General features: G+C 53.4%; 1 protein-coding gene across 2 annotated transcripts in view; it reads left to right on the top strand.

Annotated features, from left to right (window-relative positions):
- Adamts14 (ADAM metallopeptidase with thrombospondin type 1 motif 14) overlaps positions 1-20,699 on the top strand; it is a 74,100-nt gene that overhangs the window by 32,910 nt on the left and 20,491 nt on the right. Inside the window, exons 5-11 of one of the 2 annotated variants that reach the window (XM_037199630.1) lie at positions 9,269-9,352; positions 9,755-9,947; positions 12,237-12,342; positions 14,239-14,382; positions 15,256-15,388; positions 16,565-16,678; positions 18,242-18,390. In XM_037199630.1, coding sequence (XP_037055525.1) covers positions 9,269-9,352; positions 9,755-9,947; positions 12,237-12,342; positions 14,239-14,382; positions 15,256-15,388; positions 16,565-16,678; positions 18,242-18,390 — 923 coding nt within the window. The remainder of the gene's footprint in view (positions 1-9,268; positions 9,353-9,754; positions 9,948-12,236; positions 12,343-14,238; positions 14,383-15,255; positions 15,389-16,564; positions 16,679-18,241; positions 18,391-20,699) is intronic. The other variant, XM_028886166.2, reaches the window with a different exon arrangement.

The following is a 20,699-nucleotide window of genomic DNA, read 5'->3' as shown; positions in this document are numbered from 1 at the left end:
TATGACAACCGAAGGAGGTGGGATGCCGCTGGCATCTCATGAGTAGAGACCAGGAGAGACCCTGAGGATCTATCGTACAGTGCATGAGGCAGGTCCCTGACCAGTGTCAAGTTGTCCACGGTGGCGGGTGAAGCCCCTGCTCTAAGCTACACAGGTATGGACGTTTTCTATGCCTTCCCACGCTGAGAGGAAACAACTGTCACCCCAAGAGAAAGCACAATAAAGATGCTGCCCCCCAGCACCGGACTCATGCCCCCCAGCACGGGACTCATGGCCCTCCCCCAGCACAAGACTATGTCAGCAATGAGTGAAGAGGATGCTGCTGTCCCCAGAGCACTTTCACACATAGCATTCCACTTTATCAACCGCAGAGGGGACTCCCGACATTCTATTTCTGGGGTGACGTAATGGGCTCCCAAAGTAGAAGGTTGTTTTAAAACTAACAGATGCCATCGACTAAGCCCAGGCTCCCGAACTGGACATCTGTCCCTCTTCGTCCTCCACACCGCAGAGAGGCACAGTGGCTTCCCAAAGCTGAGTTCGGGAGGCAGGAAGTGGGGAGCTCCGGGCCTGCCGGGTCTCCTCGTGCCTCCGTTTATACGCAGGCCGGCAGGCCGGCCTGCCTGTGTTTCCTAAGTAGGTTGAGGGGGGAATAAATGCTGAGCATTGTGGATTGATGAAAAGGACTCTGTTGGGCTGGGTGGGTCTGTCCCTGTGCTCTCGGAGCCACCCTGCACAAACAACCTGGATCTGAGGTGGACCAAAGAGCCTGATCCCAGGGGAGCTATGCAGGCCAGCCCTTGGGCTCTGGGGAGCCTTGGAGACACCACTTCCCTTAGTGTGTGCCGATTGGCAGGCAGGGGACACCACTCATTGGGAGACCACATCAGCTCTTTGAAATAAAAGGTCATGGTCATGAGCTTGGGCCAGGGGACAAGTTAGGAGACTCAGCAGCCTCTTTTCACCTCCTTGCTGGTGACTGGAGGTAGGGTTTGTTGATGTGGCCCATGAGGAAGTGTGGCGCCTTGGCAAGGTGTGCTCTGAGGGGACAAGCTTTTGGCTCCAGGCCGGGCAACTATGTGGGTCAGGCTGAGCACCAGGGAAACAGACTGATACTGGGGAATCGTGTGTTGAAATCTGGCCTGGGCTACCTAGTGAAACCCTGCCCCTGCCCTCCTCATAGGGAAATGAAAGAAAAGGGAAAAATATATCTGCTACACCCAAATTGATCGACGGTCTCTAAAGTCCCAGGGTAGTTCTCCACAAAATCATCAAAGCCACCAAAAGCCAGGAAGGGCTAAGAAACTGTGGCCAATGTGTGACCTGGTGCATTATTCTATCCTGGATGAGGTCATCCCCCTCCCCTGCCCTCCCTCCTCCCCTGCAAAATAGGATGTTAGAGGGAAACTGGAGGACCAGAATGGTAGATGTACAGACTTGAGTCAATAATTGCCAAGTGTAGGCTGGCTCATCCTGACAGCTTTAACCATCCTTACACAAGATGCCAGTAGTGGGAACAGATGGGTACAGGGTACATGGGATGTCCCCGCTACCCTGGCAAACCTAAAGCTTCTCTATATGGGGAGATTCCTTACAAGTTGAGTATCTCCTCTCTGGAACGCTTGGGACCAGAGCGTTTGGGGTTTGGAATGTTTGCAGGTCAGCCGAAGCAATCTTGGGAGAGGATTCAAGTCGAAACATGAAGTTCACATGTGTTTCATGTTCACCTTAGATACACAGCCGGAGGGTAATTTTACGTGTTATTTTTAGTGCACCTGAATTTTTGACAGTGACCCATCACAAGCCCAGGTGTGGAATTTTCCACTTAGAGTGTTACTCTGGGACTCAGAAAAAAAAAAAAAAATCTAAAAATTTGAGCCCATTTCCAGATTTAGGATGGTCAACCCGTAATTCAAAAGAAAACAGGCCTATAACATCTACACAACACTTCCTGCCTCCTGAACTCAGCTTTTGGATCCCACTGTGCAGGCAGGCAGACAGGGCTTCCTCTGCTGTCTGGGAGGGTTGCTGGGATTCGGGGAGGGAGGTGATGCAGGGAGAAGCCTCACAGACCGGGTCAGCACTTAGTGGTACTTGGTGCCTTTGCCTCGGTGTGAGCACAGGTGGCCGTAGACTCCAGGGTCTTGCCTCTTGGCACCGTCCTGACTCTTATCTCCTGAAACCTGCCTGAGCCCTCTGACAGAGGTGGACAGTCTGTCCTGTGGCTCCTCTGAGCATCGTCCCTCAGGAGAGAGGGAGTGCAGATTGCTGGCCACTGTGCTCTGTACCGCTCTCTGCCCTAGCTCTGCCGAGGAGAGGCTGGGCTTGGTGTGGAACACGAGGCAAGACTGCCCACAGTCCTCTCATGTTCTCCTGGGGATCTGGTTTACCCCTCCAGCCACAGACTCAAGCTGGGGCTCTCCTACCTCTCAGGCTCAGAGTCTGAAAACGTATAGTTCTCATACCGCAGGGCTGTAGGGGCCTGATACCCCCAGGGTTACAGGGTGATGGGGACGGGGGGGGGGTCTTTGCTACTGCTTGGGTGGGCTGTGTCGCTCTCCACTGGGCTGGGAAATCCAGCCCCAGCCGCTTTTGCAACCTGGGCAGTCTTCTGTGATCTAGAAGTTAGGCGGTGTGTTTTGGGAAGCAGGGGTTGTTCGCGAGAAGGTTCCAGAGAGCTCAGAGGGTCCTGGCTCAGTGTCCCCTTCCCCGGTGGCCTCTATTTCACTTCTCCCTGTCACCGAGGATGCTTTCTCCCCACATCTGTCCCTCTGAAGCCTGCTGTGTTCATGGCTCAGGTGCATGGCGCTCCCATGGTTTCCCCATCACATCTCCATGAACCCTCCACGTCTCCCCGAATAGCAGCTCATGTCAGTGGGACTGCCCAATCGTTGGGCAACAGGGTTTCTATACAAACCTACCCTCCCAGAAGCCCTATTTCTGAAAGGAGGCCTGAGGAGACACAGCTGGAGAGGCTGTGTGCTGCTGCCACATCTGTGGCCCCGGCCAGGACCACAGTTCCGCTTCCATCTGTCTCCTCCTGGTGCTACCCTCCGCTGGCCCAGAGCTTCAGTGCCGGGAAAGGGCTGACTTCGTCCTCTGAGCTCTCCTCTTTTGTACTGGGCTGTGGGAACTACTCATTGTCACCCAGAAACTGGACAGTCCTGAGTGTAAATAGGGGCCGCAGAGTCACGGAGATCTGTTTAAATCCCAGCTTCCCACTTCCCAGATGGGGGACCTCGGACAGTTACTTAGCCTTACAGAATCTTGCACCTCCTCCCTCTCTCCTCCCTTCCCCTCCCTCTTTTCTGTCCTTCGACAAGATCTTATGACATAGCTAAGGATGCCCTTGAACCTCTGATCTTCCTGCCTCAGCCTCCTAAGAGCTGAGAGCACCAGGGCGCTCTCCACGCCCCGTTTACTCAGGCCTTGTGCGGACTCGGCAAGTACTCTACCGCGGAAGCTCTATCCCCAGCCCCTGGGAAGCTTGTATTCCTCGTAGGCGCTGGGGAGAAATGGTCGGTGGGTAAGAATGCTTGCTGTTGCAAGGGTCTTAGTTCAGGCTTTCTTTGGCTGTGACAAAACACTGACCGAGAGCAACTTGCAGAGGGTTAGAGTGTCGTTCATCTTAGACTTCCACATCACAGTCTGTCATCAAAGTCAGCCAGCGTGGCCGGGACCCCGGAGGCAGGAGCTGAAGCAGAGGCCACGGAGGAGCACTGTTTAGCGGCTTGCTCTCCATTGCTTGCTCAACCTGTTGATGTACTCTTGGATCACTTGCCTGGAGGTGGCAGCTTCCACAGTGGGCTGGGCTGTCCCACGTCAATCAATGATTAAGAAAATGGCTCCATAGGTCTGGTTGGCGCACTTTCTCAGTTGAGGTTCTCTCTTTCCAAACAACAATAGCCTGTGTCAAAGTGACCTAAAAACTAGCCATTACCGCAAGCATGAGGACCTGAGTTCAAATCCCCGGTACCCGCATAAAAAGCTGGGCGTGGTCTTTAACCTCAGTACTATGGGAATCAGAGACAGGAGGATCACTGGGCCTCGCTGGCTGGCCACCCAGTTTCCGGTTCAGTGAGGGACCCTGTCTCGTGGGAATAAAGTAGACAGTGACAGAGCTGGACATCCAGTGTCCTCTTCTGGCATGAGCATGTACACTTGCACATGGGGCGCGCACACACACACACCCACACACACACACACACACACACACACACACAGAAGAAACGAAAGAAAGAATGAAAGAAAGAGAATCTTGTTTTCTTGCTTCTAAGAGCGGAAGAGTCCCGTTCTCTAAGGTGGTCAGGAGGTGGAGGAGGAAGCCTGGGACGGAGCCTGGCGCACAGCGGTTAACCCCAGGGGCAGCAGCTCGCCCCTCCGGCCCCAGCACTCCCCACCTGCGCCCTCCCTTGTGCTGCGCGGTCTCCCTTTGGCCAGTACTCCGACCTTTGCTTGTTTTTCTCGCACACACCCAGTGGCTATCTCGGGCCAATAGGTGATGTCACACCCTCACCTAGGAGTCCTGGCAAAGGTGGCCTTGAACTTGGCTTAGAGGTGAGAGGCCAGGAAACCAGATGCACTGTTCTTCCGGCCCTGTGGGTGTGTCCTGTGGCCATTCTGTGTCCAACCGTGGGAAGCCATTTCTGACTGCTCCCTGGCCACCCCTCTCCACAGCCGTGGAGGTTGAGGGTGCCGGGCCAGGCCCTGGGTGTGCAGCCAGGGTGGAGCTTGTCAGAGGGCCTCTGTGAGCGTGTCCTAGGGAGGATAGGTTCCTGGGGCTGCCAGGTAGCCACACCCCTCTGGCTGTGGCACCATGTGCAGGGGCAGTTTCTGCCAATATGGTGGCCCTATCCAGTCACTTCTCTGGCCCATGTAAAGCGTTGAGATAATTCCAGCCAGATCGACCCTGAGCTCCCGACTCCAGGGCCAGGGCTGGCAGGGGTATTTGAGATGAACATGCCAGGGCCCAGAGGACTGGAGCAGGGAGCTTGAGAGGGCAGGGCCTATCCCGTCTGCCAGTGTCCTAGGCTGGATGGCAATTGGAACAAAGGTCATTGAAAACCTTGATGAGGCGGCTGGAGAGATAGATGGTCCAGTGGTTAAGAGCACTGGCTGATCTTCTAGAGGTTCCTGAGTTCAATTCCCAGCACCCAGATGGCAGCTCACAACTGTCTGTAACTCTGGTTCCAGGGGATCTGACACCTTCATACCGATGCACATAAAATAAAGTTAAATAAATTATATATATATACACACACATATATACATACATACATAATGAGTAGATTTGGTCGGCTGAGCAAGTGACCGAAATCAGTACAGTGGTCCCTCTGTCCTAATGGGATCGGTTCTAAGACCCTGCTCTGAGTTCCCAAATCTGTAGATGCTCAAGTCTCCTTTGTAACCTATACAACCCCCTGACTGCCACCCTCTCTCCTTCTGTGTTTCCCGTCCTGACCCCCTTTCCCCTCCTTCCTCTCCCTTCCTCTCCCTACTCCCAGGGCTGGATTTTTGTCCTGGTTAAGTTTTTCTCAACTTGACAGAAGTTATTTGGGAAGGGGAGCCTCAATTGAGAAAGCGCCTCCTTCAGATTGACTGTAAGCGAGTGTGTAGGACATTTTCCTGATTAATTATTGATGCAGGAGGGCCCAGCCCACTGTGGGAGGGGCCACCTCTGGGCAGGTGGTCCTGAGTGCTGTAAGAAAGCAGGCTGAGGAAATCATGAGGATCAAGCTGGTAAGCAGTGTTCCTCCATGGCTTCTACTTCAGTTCCTGCCTTGAGTTCCTGCCGGGACTTCCTTTCGTGATGGCCTGTGATTGGGCTTGTAACCTGAAATAAACCCTTTCCTCCCAAGTTGCTTTTCCTCATGTTTTTTATTATATCATCATCATCATCATCACAGCAGTAGAAAGCAAACCAGGAGAGGCTTGAACCAGGGCCTTCCATGTGCTAGGCAAGCATTCCACCCCTGAGCTGCAAGCAGCCCTCAGCCCTGTGATTCACAGCATCTCAGGATGACTTTGATTGCATTTTTATTGAAGATTTACTTTTTTTATTAACAAATTTTTTATTCATTTTACATACCAAAGATCTCCCTCTTCCTTCCTCCTGCCCCTCCAGCCTCCCCCTCCCAACCCCCCCATTCCCTCCTACAAGAAGGTAAGGCCTCCCATGGGGAGGTACATTTAGTAGAGGCAGTTCCAAACCCCTCCTCCCCCTGCCTCAAGGCTTAAGTTTACTTTTATGTAAGGTGTACAGGGTGTTTTGCCTGTGCGGCTGTGTACCGCATACATGCAGTACCGATGGAGACCAGCAGAGGGAGTCAGATTCCCTTGGAACTGGAGTTACAGATGGTTGTGAGTTGCTTTGTGTGGATGCCGGGACTTGAACCCAGGTTCTCTGACTGAGCCTCCAGCGCTCTTAGCCACGGAGTCGTCTCTCCAGCCCTCTAGATAACTCTAAAAAATGGATGCAATGTAAGCGCTGTGCACAAAGCTGCTAGACTGTATTGGTTAGGAGCAGTCAATGGCAGGGGAGAAACGGAACAAAAACATGTGTTTCATATAAACAGTTTTCCCTCCGATCTTCAGTGAACGGTCGGTTAGACCTGCAGGTGCAAAGCCCTCCAACCCAGAGGCCTGGCTGCCACATGCAGGATTCAGACAGTGTTTTCAACAACCCGTATAACTAGAGGACACATGGACGAAGACAGTTACCCAGGAGGGAGTCCCTCCAGATGTCCAGAACCCAGGATATATCCCCGCTTAAATGTCCCAGCTGTCTCTCCCTTTTTTCCTTGGGACAGCTGTGGAGTGTGCGTCCCTGATATGATTGAATGGTGTGCGCCTCTCCTGTGTCCCTTGGCTCATTGGAGAGTCCACAAACTGTACTGCCCCAGCCCTGTGTAGAAGAAAGGCTGTGTCCTGGTGCTGGAGAGGCTGAAAAGTCAGGTCGAGAATCACTTCTCATGGGGCTGCGGAGGTGGCTCCGTGATTAAGAGCACTGGCCGCTCTTCCAGAGGACCTGGGTTTGATTTCCAGCACCCACACGACAGCTCACAGCTGTCTGTCATCTCAGTCCCAGAGGCTACAACGCTGTCTTTGCCCTCTGTGTGCAACAGGTATGCACTTGCTGTACAGACGTACATGCAGGCTCATACATACAAAAAAGATCACTTCCCTGCGGGTGGCTATCAGGTATCAGTAAAATATCGTAAGGTTGGCATTCTGTGGGTGCCGGGGTACGACTGACGGGAACTGCAGTCCTCCTAGGGTAAGTCTCAGGCATGCGGGTTAAGGAAGCGCCCACCGTTACACAGTGAAACACTTTCTATGAAGCCTTTGCCCAGGAAGATGGGAGGAAACCCTGTGCGCTGGGCCTCTCCATCATGTCTTGCGGTGGGGATTGGCAGGGTCTGTATGTCCACAGCAGGCTCTGGGCTTTGGTCTCCGTACTCAGTTGGATCCTAGTGCTAGACTTTGGTCTTAGTACTCAGTCGGATTCAGACACAGGCGCCAGGAAAGCGGATGGCGGAAGCCCAAAGCTGGCTGATCTGAGGTCTGCACATTCATCTACAGGGGCCTCTGCCAGCTCTGGGCACCGGGAGGATGGGCAGGGGCTGGGCTCTGTGGTGTAGACAGCTTCTAATTCGTGGCTCTGGGCCCACAGCCTGGTTTCATCCTTTGCTGGCCCACCAGCTCTCCAGTTTCCCTCCTTGTAGGACTCACGTGTGGCGTTAAAAAGATGATTCCTCTCTGTTTGGTGGACAGCCACCCCCGCACGGCCTGTAGGTTAGTTACTTCCCGTATGCATGAGAAGGAACAGTTGCTAAATGGCACAGGAGACAGAAATGGTGAGACAAGGGCATGCGTGAAACCATCCAGCTCCCATGAAGCCTTGTGGCAGGAGTCGGAAGTCACCACTGTGTGTCATTGATGGCGCCTGTGGGCTTGTGTCTCATGCGTGGTTAAGAGCCATTGTTATTTCCATTCTGTAGGAAAAGGAGTTTTGTGCTGTGCCCCAAGCCAGCCAGGTGTTTAAAACAAAACAGCTAAGGCGGCTGGAGGGGTGGCTCAGCAGTTACAGCTGCCTTTCCAGAGGGCCAGGGTTCGACTCCCAGCACAGGCCTCTCATATCCATCTGTCATTTCAGTCCCAGGGGGTCCGACACCCTCTTCTGGCCTCTGTGGGAACTGCATGCCCTTGGTACACAGGCATCCAGGCAGGCAAAACACTCATTACATAAAATTAACAACAACAACAACAACAACAAAAAAGCAGAGCTGAGATTTGAACCCAGGACTCCAAGTAGCTGCTTTATTATTGCCTACCTTGACTGGCTGAAGAAACCATTTCTTCCTAAGACTCTCGCCTGCTATCTGGGATGTTAGTCACATCAATGATAGCGTAGTCAATGCAGATACCAGGAATCACACGTTTTCCACAAAGGCAGCAAACAGTGTGTTCCGTGTAAACTAGCACACAGGCATGCACGTGTGACAGGAAGTTTGTTAACTGTGGTCATTATATAGTTGGTTGCTAAGTGATTTAATTGTGTGTGTGTGTATGTGTGTGTGTGTATTTACAGTGAAATATTTTGTTTGGTTTTTAAGCCTTTAAAAAAGCCTTTGTGTGTGAGTGTGTGGTGTGGTGTGGTTCATGTGTATGGTATGTGCATGTGCGTGTGTGTGTGTGTGTGTGTGTGTGTGTGTGTGTGTGCAGGTGTGTAGGTGTGTGCATGGCACAGTGTATGTGCAGAGATCAGACAGCAATTTGGGGTATTGGTTTCTATCTTGCGTGAGTCAGGGTCTTTTTCTTCAGTCATTGCTGCGAACACCAGGCTGGCTGGTCCGCAAGCTCGTGGGATTCTTCGGTCTCCATCTCCCATCTCCCTATAGGAACACTGGGGGCTGGGGGTGGGGCGTGTGCCTCTGGAAAGACTCTTCAGAGAGGGACAGAAGAGCATCTTGGTCAGCCCCTAAGCTTGAAGCCGTCCCTTTCCCCACAGACTTGGGCTCTGGGGAAAGAGCTCGGAGTTGGGATTCAGGGTCTGGGATTTGAAGCCCAGCCACCTGCCTTTGGGCAAGTCATCACCTCTTAGCCTCAGTTTCTTTACTTGGTAAAGTAGGAAGGAAACGGCCTGCTGGGTAAGGTCACGGAGGTGTGGTGAAACAGTGCCGTACGGTAGAGCCTGGCCCGACGTGTGGCACGCAGCAGGCGCCCTCAGGGAAAACTGCCAGCTTTTTACTCTGTGCTCTCCTTGTAGGTGGATGAGATTTACCACGATGAGTCACTGGGGGCCCACGTGAACATCGCTCTCGTCCGCTTGATCATGGTGGGCTACCGACAGGTGAGCCCCCGCAGACGGGGGCGGGGGGTGGTGGCGGCGGTGGGGGGTGGGGTGGCGGACAAGCCGGAGAGTTACCTATCAAATCCCTCTCCTAGAGGAGTCTGTTGGGAAAGTGAGGTTTGGGGGTGGGGCGGTGATGGAGACAAGTCCCGTCACTGTTGAACTTGCAGACTCTGACCTCTGCAGCCTTAAACCTAATGCTCCCTAATGGGGGTGCCAGTCACACTTCCCTCACAGGTTACCATAGAGACTGGATGAGGGAGGGAGTGTTCAGCGCAGTTGACCGTCTTGCAGGTTGAATGGAAATAGTCTGCACCGAGTCTCTAGTGGCATGGGTACGGGACAGCGTAGGGGGGACTGTGTGCCAGCAGCAGCCGGGTGTGGACAGCTGGTGATCTCTAGGCTGCTGTAACCTGTCCACTGCCGGCACCTTCCTGGTCCCTGCAGTCCCTGAGCCTGATCGAGCGGGGGAACCCAGCCCGCAGCCTGGAGCAGGTGTGTCGTTGGGCACACTCCCAACAGCGCCAGGACCCGAGCCACACTGAACACCATGACCACGTCATCTTCCTCACCCGCCAGGACTTCGGTCCGTCAGGTATGCAAGGGACTGTACTTAATGGCCAGATGTGAGCAGCCTGCAGGCCAGAGGTGGAGAGTCAGGGTTGGAGACCTCCTGGAGAGCAATGTGATGTCTGTGGGGCTCACCCCAGGGAAGAAGCGGGGACAGGACCTAGATGGACGGAGGGGTAAGCCTTGGAACTTAAGGACTGTGGCCAGGGAATGTACCATGCTTCGGTGGCCACTGTCTGAGTCCTGCCTGGAGCCTGCCTCTGCTGGTTGAAGCCCCCAGTTGCTTGAAGACCTTAGAGACCTAAGCCATGCTTCTGCTTACACTACACTGTGAGCACTTGGGGAGACTCTTTGGCTGTAGGAAAGGAAACCTATGCCCCATGCCACCTCATGGAACCAGGAGCTCTTCAGCTTCTGGATTCGCCCAAGTTGCAAATGGGGGGGAAATGTAATATTCACATTCTCCATCTGCCTTCTGCTCACTGGGTAGAGGGCGGTGCAGAAGTCCATGGCAGTATTGACAACTGTAAGCATCTATATACATGCCGCTTTGAATATGGGGAAACTGAGGCACAGGGTGGCGAAGAGACTTACCTGTGCCTCTTACCAGCAAGAGACACACTGAGGCCACATTGGTTCTCTAGATCTCATGTTGAGCGCTTTGGGGGTGTTTTTCTAGTTTAATGGTGGAAATGAGTCAGCTAGCTAGCTTGCCTACCCAAGGGCTCCTTCGTCTGGACCACCAGGTTCCAAATGTGTCTAGACGCATATGTGTGCATCCACATGCACAGACACGTGCACATCCACAGAGACACTGTACACATATGTGCACTTACACTCAGACACCCAGACATGTACACCTGGACAAGACACAGGCACATGTGTGTGGAACGGCGTGGCGTATCGCGCTAACCCCAGAGCGGCAGACTGAGAGGCTCCATGCTGTTTCAAACTGTGCCACTGCCCCGTGCTCTCCAAACCCTGTCAAAATGGAAGGTGGGATCAGGACAACTGTAGGTCAGGAGAGCGCTCCAGTGACGGCATGCCTGGGTGAGGAGCCCTTCCCATCCACACCTCCATCTCCAGATTGTGCCAGCCTCCACTCCTGCTGCAGTTGGGGGTCTGTTTTGGTTGTTTATTTACCACCTGGGATGGACTGCATGGTCCCTTGCAAGCTCAGCTGAGGCTTAACCACTGAGCCCCAGACCTCAGCCCTAGAGGCGTTCCTGAAGGAAGACCCTTGGCTCACAAGCCTTTGCACACAGTGGTGCCTACTAACAGTGTTGCTGCCTGCTCTGTTCCCATGTGGCCCATCCACACCTTTGTCTTCGTCTCCCCAAACTCGGGAGAGTTATCTTGCCTGTTCTCCAGTTTGGTGGCCCTCAGAAGTCACTCCCTTGGCCTCTTTCCCTGGACCCGGCAAATCTTCCAGGGGGCCATTCCTTTCCTTTCCTCCACCTAGAACTCTCAGTCCTTGAACCGTGGTCCTCAGGCACATCTGTACTCAATTCCCATCTCCCTGCTGAGTCAGACCCTCCTTAATGATGGGGTGTGTTGGGAGTAGGGGCTATTCTTCTCTGTTTTCCTCATGGTGTCTGCAGAGAATTATTTCTATTTCTATTTCTTCTTCTTCTTCTTCTTCTTCTTCTTCTTCTTCTTCTTCTTCTTCTTCTTCTTCTTCTTCTTCTTCTTCTTCTTCTTCTTCCTCTTCCTCTTCTTCTTCTTTTTCCTCTTCTCCTCCTCTTTCTTCCTCTTCTTCTCTTCTTCCTCCTCCTCTCTCCTCTCCTCTCCACCCCCTCTCCCAACTCCTCCTCCTTCTCTTCTCCCTCCCTTCCTTGGTTGCTGTTGTTAATATGTGTCTCTCTGTCTTGTCCAGGCTGGTCTCAAAACTCCTGGACTCATGTGGCCTTCCAGTCTCAAGAATAGCTGGGGCTATAGGCAGGAGCCACTGGACCTGGCTCCCCACCGTACTCAGCACAGGGCCATCCCTGACCTCCACATAGAGTGTTCTGAGCTTGTTTGTTGAGTGACTCACAGAATTAAAGTATGTACAGGCATGGGTCTCACCAGGAAGTTTCACTTATGCAGAGGAGTTGCTAGCTAAAGCTGTAGGCCAAGAGCAAAGTCCTGATACTGGGACATGGTGGCAACAGGTCCATGTTTGTTCTCTGGGAAGAGGTTCTTGAGAACCTTTCTTCTCCAGGAACCTCCGGCACCCACCAGGTTGGGATGTCTCTGCATTGCTCAGGCTGGGCACACAGGGTCAGCACAGCCCACCTCACCTGCCTGTGACCTCTCTCCTCTTCCCTGGCAGGGTATGCACCTGTCACTGGTATGTGCCACCCCCTAAGAAGCTGTGCCCTCAACCACGAGGATGGCTTCTCTTCAGCTTTTGTGGTGGCGCATGAGACCGGTCATGTGTAAGTAGCTCTGGGAGAGTGGGTGAGTGAGCGGCTCTCTGGCTATGGGCTGAGTATTGAGCTCAGAGGGGGGTCTGAGGGTAAAAAGCCAGCGTCAGGTTCCGTCACTGACACATGATAGCTACCAGCTGCCCGTGGCAGGAGGTAATGCCCGTGGCTGTGCGGACCACATGTGCCCTGGCTTTTGTCAGGCTGGAGGCAGAATGCCTGTCATAGGTGGACCTGCTGTCTGGGTGGACTCTATCCTTGCTGTTTCTCCACTCTGTCTTTACCCCAGCAACCTTTAGAGACCAGTTCCAGCTCACCCTGGCTTGTGCCCTCTGAGGGATTGGCCCAAGCCCACCATAAACAGGCACACTTAGAGCCCAGGCAGTAAGCCAGTTGGGGCTGGCAGCCAGTCCTGTGGACTCGGATGCTGTTTAGAACACATTCGCTCGCTCCCTTGCCAGTATTTGGTTTGTTCTTTTTTGTTTGTGTGTTTGTTTTTCGAGATAAGGTCTCATATAGCCCAAAGTAGTCTCAAACTAGCTGAGGGTTGTCCTTGAACTCTGGACTCTCCTGCTTCAGATTACCCACATTCTGGGATTGTAGTCGGGTGCCACCTCTCCTGGCCTCATTCACTATTTCTTGAGCACCTACCATGTGCTGGGGTTTCGACTTGCTGTAAAGGGCAGGAGATGTCCACTCTTTCCTACGTAGAGGCCCCTCCTTGTCAAGGTTAAGCTTACAGGTCTATGCCATGTCCATCTAGTGGCCAAGGGCCAATGAAGTCACTGACAGTATATAAGAAAGATGGCTCAATGGTTAAGAGCACTGGCTAATCTTCCAGAGGTCCTGAGTTCAATTCTCAGCAACCACATGGTGGCTCACAACCATCTGCAATGAGATCTGGCACCCTCTTCTGGCCTATAGGCATAAATGCAGGCAGAACACTATACATAATAAACAAACAAAAAAGAAATTAGGAGTATTGGGCTCTGGTCTTGAATATCAGTTTAAAGGGCAAATTTTTAAGTTTAAACTTTCATGGCTGCCTACTATGTACAGAACCATACACAGAGGGAGGGGTGGTCAGGTTTTTTTTTTTGTTTGTTTGTTTCAGACAGGGTCTCATTATGTAGTCTGGCTAGCCTGGAACTCACTATGTAGATCGGACTGGCCTTGAACTCATAGAGATCTGCCTGCCTCTGCCTTTCAAGTGGTAGATTAAAGGCATGTGCCACCCCCACCCATCCATCTATCGAGGAGGGTTTTAAGAAGTCCACACACTGAGGACTTCTCCCTGAGTGAGGCCGATCAGATAGAACTTAATGAGGCTGGTCCTTGCGTGAGGAAGCCTTTCAGGGGGTGGTGTAAGAGCTGTGGATAGCAGGACCGAGTGGCCCTCGCTTTGGAGGTCAAGTCACGGATGTGGCAGCTGGAGCTAATGTTGTACACCAGAAGCCCCCACAGGGACCTTCTACCAATCAGGCAATGGGCCCCGGGGACGGGCCTGCCAGCTTGGTGCCAGCCACATGGCCGGGTGTGTGTGTGTGTGTGTGTGTGAGGGGGCGGGGTGCAGGAGGAACAGAATGCACACCCTTCCCAGTCCTGTCTGTGGGCTGGGTGTGTCCAGGGCCCTGGATAAGCCCGGGTACATGGAGAAGACTGGGACAAGGAAGGTGAGTGGCCATTAGTGTCCCAGCTGGGCCATCCTCAAGAGCTGGGAGGCTGTGGACAGGGTCTGAGGGAGGGGTGGGTCTCCAGCGGGGAGGAGAGGAGCAGAGGCATGGTCAGGAAGCGGAGGCTAGCAGGCCCAGTCTGAATTCCTGGTCCAGGCAGTGTCTGCTGTTTGGGGTCCACCGGCCTGCAGGCACAGGGCCAGGACCCACACGGTGACTGTCGCTTGCCCTCTAGGCTTGGCATGGAGCACGATGGCCAGGGGAACGGCTGTGACGACGAGACCAGCCTGGGCAGTGTCATGGCGCCCCTGGTGCAGGCTGCCTTCCACCGTTTCCATTGGTCTCGCTGCAGCAAGCTGGAGCTCAGCCGCTACCTCCCGTAGGTTACCTCCACCCCGGGGTAGGGATGGGTGGGCAAGCCTGAACTCTGTCCTGCCCTCGCCCCACCTGCCTGGCCTGGTCTTTCTGTGCCCCTTCCAGCCCCCATTGCCCCACGTTAGCACCACAGGTGGGTTAGGGAGCCTCCCACCGCAGTGAGATGGAGGGACCGAAAGCGTGCAAGTCCTAGTAAAAGCCAGGGTTGCCTACCCTACCCGGATGCTAACTAGAGTTCTCTGTGGGTGAATCGGTGTTCATTAAGCGTGAAGATGATGCCATGCTGCAGATGGAGCTAGAGCGGTTCAGTTCCCCAGGGCCCCAGAGACAGGGATGTGGGGAGGGCATGAGGACACGTAGGACAAGTGTTCCAAGCCGACAGAGACACTAGTCACTGACCTTCCATAGCAGCTGGCTGGCATTGCCCACCCACCATACCTGCTGGGTGGTAGGCACACTTCAACTCAGTGTGCCCTCAAAGGGTCCCCAAGTCCGCTCCGAATCTTATCCACAGTGCAAGCCAACACCACAAGCCAACTCTCAGATGTGTCTATGAGGCCATAGTCACCAGGGAACATAACCCTGGCCCTACCCTGAAGGACGGGACACTTGAATCTGGAGGTCAACTTGACCCACCCTGAGTTCTTTAGCCAGGCCTTCCTTGGTGCCCACGCCCTCTGAATCCTCCTGGTAGACAGTCATAGAGGAAGAGGGAGGCTGTGACATCCCATCCTCCCTGAAAGAGACAGCGGGGGCCCAGGACAGTGGACACAAGTTCCTGTAGGCCTTCCTTGCGAGTTGAAAGCCCCAACCTGGGAAGGGAAGGCTTGGGATTTCTAGCCCTCAGGCTGGCTCATTTTCCCTGTTCCCACTGCAGTTCCTACGACTGCCTCCTTGATGACCCCTTTGAGCGATCCTGGCCCCAGCCCCCTGAACTGCCTGGGATCGACTACTCCATGGATGAACAGTGCCGTTTCGACTTTGGCACTGGGTACCACACCTGTTTGGCTGTGAGTAGGCTGGGTGCCAGGCTAGTATGACCCAGGCCATTGCTTTACAGGATACCATCAACCCTGGTCCTACGGATAGGCTTACAGGCTTGGCTCCAGCACAGTGGCAAGAGGTGGGGGACAGGGTGTAGACTCTACCCAGCCCTACCTTCAAGCCCTATAGACACAGAGGCCTGGGCACAGAGGCAAGGGGGGCAAGCAGCCATTGATGCCCTGGCTGGTCTGGTCCCTTGAGTCTACCTGTGAGGTAGCCCAGGTGTCAGGCCAGGGGCTGGGACAAGAAGAGTCCCCACCTCTGGACACTGTGGTGGGGCATGGTGGCCTGTCTCCTTAGCCCTGTGTCTGCAAGCCACCTCCCCATGGGGGCATACCCACGTCTGCATCTTAGACCAAAGAACATGACCCTCTCTGCTCCTACTCCTCAGGACAGGGCGAGCCTTAAGGCTAGAGGTCAGCTTGACCTACGCTGAAGAGACTCACACCAGAGGACATTTCAGGATAGGGACATCTACAGAATAGGCTTCTGTGACCCTAGTGCTTTGTGTCTACACCCAGAGAATGAAGCCCCCCTCTTCCTCTGTTCTGCAGGAGAGGCGGCTCTGTGTAGCCTTGAACCCTTGCCTGGTGATTCTCCCCACTCTCTGGCCCACGCTGGGACATGTAGCTTGACACAGTACTGCCTTGGGGCTGGAGAGTAGGGTGTGGACGCCAGTGCCTATGTGCTGTCATTGTGGGACGCCTGTCTGTCTTAGGGGAGCCGCTAAGAAAGCAGTGATGAAATTGGGGGTATCCTTCCAGTGTGGAGCACAAGATGACTGACCTCTGACCTCCCTGGGTATCCATATTAGAAGGAGATGGGGGAAGCTTCATGTGGGTCCCCTCAAGATCCGCCACACTCCACAAGGATCAGGGGCATCCCGGGCCCAGACCTCTGTGGAGTCGCCACGTGGCTTCTGTGAAGGTCGGCGAGAGGACAAAGCATGTGTACTGTGAAGAAGCCCTTTTCAGACTACAGGGGGGCGGGCACAGAGGAGGCCCAGGAGCCATTGGCATTTAGGGTTGAGTGGATTTTTATAGTATAGGAGGTTCTGGCTACCTTGTAGCGTCTCGGGTCCCAGCATCCACCATGCCTTCCTTTCTCTCTGTCACTACCTACCTCATCCCCCTGCCTCACAGTTCAGGACCTTCGAGCCGTGCAGGCAGCTGTGGTGCAGCCATCCCGACAACCCATACTTCTGCAAGACCAAGAAGGGGCCCCCACTGGATGGGACGGAGTGCGCACCGGGCAAGGTACCTGGGTGGGGCTGTGTGGAGGAAGTAGCCCTCCTAAGGCGGAGACCATCCATCCCTGGCATGGGTGTAAGTGCCGGGGCCCTGCTTCTATGTGTCGTGGATGGTACCCAGGCCTAGAGTCTTCTCATGACCCCCACGCTTCCGCATTGCTCTTTGTCACATGGTCTCGATGGTCAGCCTGGGGTAGCCTGGTCACTTGAGCTATAGCAGGCTTGAGATGACCAAACCCCAGATGGGTTAAGGAAAGAGTCGGGCCGCAAGGTGAGTGGCTAACGGAGAGAGATAAAGGGGGGACTCCAGCTGTCCCACTTCCTCCCGCGCTCCCTGGCTGCCTCTTCCTCACACCACATCTCTCTTTCTCCTCTTCTGCAATCTGCCCTTCACATGTTTGCTTTCCATGAGCCTGCACGATGCAGAGAATTCCCTGGCCAGTCTGAGAGCCCCAAGCAGCCCTATTTAAAGTCCCATATCCTTCTCGGTCCCAGTCCTGCATGTGGTTAGCTGGTGGGTCTCCACCTTGGCTACATGTTGCAGTCCCCTAAAGAGGTTTAAAAATCCCACTCCCGGACTAGGAGGTGACCACAGAGGGGTACAGAGAAGTTTTGGGGGCGGTGGTGAAACTGTTCTAAAGTTCGGCTGTGGTGAAGGATGTGCACCTCTGGATTATGAAGACGTTGAATTATACCCTCAAAATGAGTGAGTGGGGTGTAATCCTGTGGGGTGCAATCCTGTGGGGTGTAAGTCACCCCTCACTCTAAACATCTCAGGACCCTAAAAGGTTGACTGAACTGTTCAGGTGAAGCTCAGATGTCTAGGTTTTTTTAAGTCCCACCAGGGGACTCCAAGATGAGCAGTTCATCTCTTGAGAGGCATCCAGAAAATGCTGTATTTTTCCCAATACCCCGTGATAAAATGGAAGATCATCACCTTAGGCCTTGTGTGAGTATCCAGCCCTGTGCCTGCGGTTCTTAGAGCAGTTTAACCAATGAGCAAACCGAGGTCCAGTAAAGAGAAGAGGCCTCACACGTCTCGTAACAGCTGAGCTGGGATTCAAACCCGGGCTCTTCAGATTCTCTGCATCTATCCCTTGGCTACAGGCCACAGACTTGGCTCAGCATGTTTATGGTCCCTGCGGGGCGGGGGGGGGGGGGGCATTTCAGGGTACAGGTGAGCTTCAGACAGGATGAGACAGTTATCTTTCCTTCCCTCTCAGCCCCGCCCACACCGGGCAGGGTGATGCATGAGCTAGCGAGCGGCCCATTCACTGTCTTCACAAATCTCATTGAGGAATGAATGTTGGCTGTTTCTGGAGAGCTGTGTGTGCTGCTGTTGACTGCGTGGTGCTGTTACCAGCAGGGCACTGAAGGAAGATGGCTTTTGTCTGAGGTGGCTCAGCTACCTATATTTCAGTAGGACTGGGATCCTGTCCAGTTCATTCCCCAGGTTAATCTGTAAATGGCTCTCTCTTTCTGGGCTTGCCGTGGTCTCTATGCTGCAACCCTTATTGCAGGCTCCACTGTGGTGACCCAAGGTGACCACATGCCCTCTGCTCTACCCCAGTGGTGCTTCAAAGGTCACTGTATCTGGAAGTCACCAGAACAAACCTACGGCCAGGATGGAGGCTGGAGTTCCTGGACCAAGTTTGGTTCATGTTCTCGGTCATGCGGAGGTGGAGTGAGATCCCGAAGCCGGAGCTGCGACAACCCTCCGTGAGTGCCGTGGCCTGGGTTGAGGTGGGCAGGGCAGGAGATACCACCTGCCCAGAGGAGAGACACTCAGAGGGGAAGGTAGCAGAGAGGGTACAGGAGAGTGACCCCTACAGACAGTCACGTATTCCCTGGATAAGAACCCAGAATATTGGAGCAAGGCAGGTCTCTCCTACCTGTGTTTACTAGTGAACTACCAGGTCTGACTTCCAGAGATGTGCCTGAGACAGCATTTCAAGTTGTCATATCCAGAGGCGTCCCCAGAGAGACTGGGTGGGCCCGGGACTCTGCTAGGTCCTCAAGACCTCCCACCACCTTAATCTTTTGGCCAAACTTTGAGTAAACACTAGTTTCAATGTATTACACACTATCAAATTTGCTTTCTGCCACATACACAAACTTTCCTTTCCTTTTTTTTTTTTTTAACTTCTGTTCAATACCAGCGCCTCCATTCCCCACCTCAGTGTTCTGGGGAGACACTTGTCTGTCCCTTTTTGTCATCTTGGTAGGATCCCCTCCCCTACTTCACAGCTGTGGAGCATCCTAGCCCCAGCTCCCCACAGGCCTCATCTCCCAGGGTGAAACTGCTTGCTTAGGATGTCCTAATGAGGAATGGGTAAACTGAGTGAAGTTGCCATGAGTCCACTGCTCTAGGGACTTCCACAGGGCCTGGCCCAGGTCCTCCTTGCACCAAGTGACATAATGAACAGTCATAATAATAGGTCACAGGGCCCCAGTACATCCAGAGCCCTTAGAAACAGTAGTCCTTTGGGGCTCAGTGGATAAAGCACTTGTCATGTAAGCTAAACTGAAGTTCAGATTCCCTAAAACCTACACAGAAGTTGGGCAAGTGTGATGGCTGCTCATCATCCTAGCACTTGAGAGATGAGGATGCTGGGAAGACTAGCCAGAATCAGCGAGCTCCAGTTTCAACATGAGATCCTATCTCAATGAATCAAGTGGAAAGTGAGGCAGATGCCCAATGTCAACACACACACACACACACACACACACACACACACACATACACATGTATACATCCATATACTTGTAACCATGCATACACACATGCACACCACACACTCGGGTACATGCAGAAAGAGAAAAAAAAAGAAAAGAAATAGTGGTTATGGGTGATGCACTGTTTACCTACAAGGACTGGCGGCTCACCGCCACCCAAGCCACCAGTGTCTGCTAACCATGCTGACCTTATAGGAAGGATAATCAACATGGTCTGCCTTGCAATTCTCCTCTATTGCACCACAGCCAAGGTGGTAGGAAGGCATGGTGGTGTCTACTCTGATAAACTGTCTTGTGTTTGCCACAAGTTATCCCCTTGATCAGAGCTGCCGTTTACTAAGTTTCCTGTAGTAATAGCTTTTTGTCTTACACGGCTTAAATGGAATAATATGTGTGCTCATCACTGGAGCGAGGAGGGTTAAGTACTCCAGAGGCAATGGCTGCTGTTATTAGGAAGTGTTCTGAGCACTGTATACAGGATGCTATGTGCTCACGTGGTAAGCCTGGAGTTCTCCTAGTGTATCTGAGCAGGGCCAAGTCTCCGTTTTGTTACAATAGGAGGTGAGTTATGATGGCCCCATGTTTCAAGGGGGGAAATCAAGGCACGGCAAAGTCAAGTGAGTGAACCAAGGCCACAGGGTCGGGACTAGGATATCAGCTCTTATGGTTCAAAATCCAAGTCTCTTTGGCAAACTCCTTTGGCTGCTATGAATCGGAAGTAGATGGGGAGAACTCCTTGTCCTGACTGAGCGTCTACACAGTCTGCAGTAAGGACTGGAGGGATTAAAAGGATAAGCAAGACTGATGACTGACTGGCGGAGAGGGCTAGCCAGCCCCTGTGTCTGTCTGTCATTCTGTCATCCATGCCCCCCCCCTCCTCCTCCCCTGCAGGGAGATAGGAGCTAGCTCTCTTCCTGCAGGTAAAATAGTCAGGGAGGAAAAAGATCTGGAGAGGCCAGTGTTGTAGCTCACTTGGTGGAGTACTTGGCCAGCGTGCGGCCCTGGGTTCAATCCCTAGCATCACATAAATTGGGTATGATGGCAAACACCTGTAATCCCAACACTCAGGAGGTGGCGGCTAGACGATCCAAAGGTCAAAGCCATCCTCAGCTACACAGTCCAAGCCAGTCCGAGTTATAGGAGACCCTGTCTCAGAAAGAAAAGAAAGAAAGGAGGATAAAGTCGGTTCAGAAGGCTCCGAGGTCAGCAGACCCAACACTGCAGGTCACCGCTGAGCTGATAAGTCACTGGAGGTCTCCCGCAGCAGCTACGGTAGGACTGAGCTGTCCCAG

The sequence above is a fragment of the Peromyscus leucopus genome, chromosome 16_21 (genome assembly GCF_004664715.2).
Source record: "Peromyscus leucopus breed LL Stock chromosome 16_21, UCI_PerLeu_2.1, whole genome shotgun sequence".
In the NCBI taxonomy this organism is placed as follows: Eukaryota; Metazoa; Chordata; class Mammalia; order Rodentia; family Cricetidae; genus Peromyscus; species Peromyscus leucopus.
Note: the sequence above shows the minus strand (reverse complement) of the source record. Positions and strands in the feature narration are given on the sequence as shown.